The 2,332-nt window shown below is 38.6% G+C and overlaps 1 protein-coding gene across 2 annotated transcripts in view; it reads right to left on the minus strand.

The window, feature by feature from the left end:
- Positions 1–264: 264 nt before the first annotated feature.
- The window catches only part of LOC109297134 (interleukin-8-like), a 30,127-nt gene continuing 28,059 nt past the window's right edge, over positions 265–2,332 (minus strand). The window contains exons 3-4 of one of the 2 annotated variants that reach the window (XM_019516749.1): positions 1,752–1,835; positions 265–1,127 (exon numbers count right to left, since the gene is read on the minus strand). In XM_019516749.1, coding sequence (XP_019372294.1) covers positions 1,097–1,127; positions 1,752–1,835 — 115 coding nt within the window. In that variant the 3' untranslated portion in view covers positions 265–1,096. The remainder of the gene's footprint in view (positions 1,128–1,751; positions 1,836–2,332) is intronic. The other variant, XM_019516748.1, reaches the window with a different exon arrangement.

A 2,332-nucleotide genomic window follows, 5' to 3' on the forward strand; every position in this document is an offset into this window, starting at 1 on the left:
AGAGAAGGTGGCTGTCCCGAGAGTTCACCCCTCTACTTTCATTCACAGAGGTCATGTCTGGCAATCTCTTTGGAATATGCCAAATATCTACTGTAGCTAGGTTGTGGTATTCACACCACTTGCTCTAAGTCTTCATTTTAACTCAGCTCACCTCCAGAAACTGGGGCAAGACTGGAAGGATCACTGAAATGAGAGGAGACCTATTCATTTTTACATGTAAATTTTATTATAAAAATAATTTACTACCAAAAGACATAGTGATTTAAAAATAGGAGCAAGAGCTTCTTATGCATTCGAGTATTAATATTTTCTATGAATTGTTTTAAGTAAATATATTAAAAATAAATAAAACAGAAAACCAGTTAAATCTTTACAAAAACAGAATAGGAACTATTCTTATAGAACTAAATATTTCTTTAAAATATATTAGAAAAAGAATATTTAACAAAAACCTTCAGTTGAATCAGAATAACTTAAATAAAATGTGTGGTTTTCTCCCTACTTAAATATGACATTACGTATACATTTCTCTTTCTGTCTCTCAACATATATGGACATGTAAGATGGCACTAGAGCATAATAAATAATCTCTTAAGAATGAAAGCATGAAAAATTCTGTATTATGAATTTTGGTGCTTCAGTTCTAAAAGTCACCAAATACAAGTTAAGAGCCTCACACTGATGCAACTCAGGCTTCAAAGCACCACAGGGGGTGAAGAATCACTGCTAGTCGGTTGACCTAGCAGAAAGGCAAGGTGCAACACAGATTCAACTATGCTGCAAGTTCATGGCACTGGTACAATCAGCTTAAGTGGCTTCTGAAGGGTCTTTGTTTCCCTCAAAAAATCCCAAATCAGAAACATTGCCCATCCAATGTTTTCAGGTTCAGTGGGCAACCTGTCCTGTTGGCACCTGAACTATTTGGAGCAAAATGATGCTGTTAAATAAACAAATAAATACGAAATAGATTCAGCTAACTCCAGTCTGCACAGAAGCACACATTGATACAGAAGGTGGACACAGGCAGGCTGACTGTCATTTTCTCTGGACTATTTCCTTCAGGAGAAGTATGGAGATTTTTCTTCTTTGGCTTTTCTTACAGTGGTGCCTCAATGTTGGATTCAGCCCTGCAAAGAGGGGAGAAGAATAGGACGTTTTAGAAACCTGGTCAGTTATATAATTAGTTGGAACCAATAGAACTCAGGAGTTAAGATTTTGTGTTTTCATGTGCAAGCCTGTTTCTGGCCTTTTCAGCCATTGGGAAGCTGGAGCACAGAGACACTAAGACACACCTTATTTGATGTATGTCATGTTTAATTGTGCTGCAATTTTGAAATGTCTCCTTGAGAACCTATGAGGCCTGATACAACTCCTACTTACCTCTGTGAGATTCCGCTAACTTCAGACTATGTACACCATTGCAAGCAAAGATAAATTTGTCACTGACAGCCTGGTTTTCAGAGGCCAGATGTGTTTGTGGGACTCAGTGTCTTCCAGTGGAGTTGAAGGTGATATGGCCTTCATCACTATCTTGTTATGTTACCTTGGAAATCTGGGACAGAGCTGGGACTAAAATTTAGGCATCTAATCTGACCACAGGATTGCCCTATTGTGGTAGAGAGAGAGAATTCTTGGAAAGCATTGCTATGGTCTGATGACGTAAAAGTGTAAGCAGATTATGCTAAAAATAATCTGTCAGAGGGTACATTACACAATTTCTGTTAATTCAGAACTGAAAATGAATGACTCACTTCTCCAGGATCGCGTTCACAACACGCATCACCCAGGGAGCAGTGGGTTCCAAGCACACACCTCTGCCATCCTGAAGAGTGGCACTGCAAAGGAAGGAAATGAAGGGCATAAGTCTTTCTGGTTGATTCTCTTTCCTTGCGTGACAGCTTTCATCTTTTTTTGTTTCTTTTGTTTCTTTTTGGGAATATTTCTGTGGAAAGTATAAACTGGCATAGCTCCACTGCTGTCCCTATATAACATGCTGTGCCCTGGTCCTTATAAGGCAGGTTCTATCACCTTTGAATTAATATTTTTGATACTCCATGAAGATATAAAATGCCCACCCCAGGGGAAGAAAGATTGGGTAAAAGTGGCTGTGGGAAGCACAATGCAGTACTGAAAATGATGTCTCCCAAAAGAATCATTAAATCTCACTGTGGTAGAGACTCCTTGATTAATGAAGACCTAATTGTCTTTCTGAACACTCTGAAACCTCTTGCTTCTACACAATGCAAAGTTTCCCTCTCATTAAGGCTAAGTACAGACAGTCAAAAAACCCAAGGCTGAGTCAATTCAATCTTTACAAGTTAGTCTAAGACTA

This window comes from Gavialis gangeticus, unplaced genomic scaffold, assembly GCF_001723915.1.
Source record: "Gavialis gangeticus isolate Ggan-Ray unplaced genomic scaffold, GavGan_comp1, whole genome shotgun sequence".
In the NCBI taxonomy this organism is placed as follows: domain Eukaryota; kingdom Metazoa; phylum Chordata; order Crocodylia; family Gavialidae; genus Gavialis; species Gavialis gangeticus.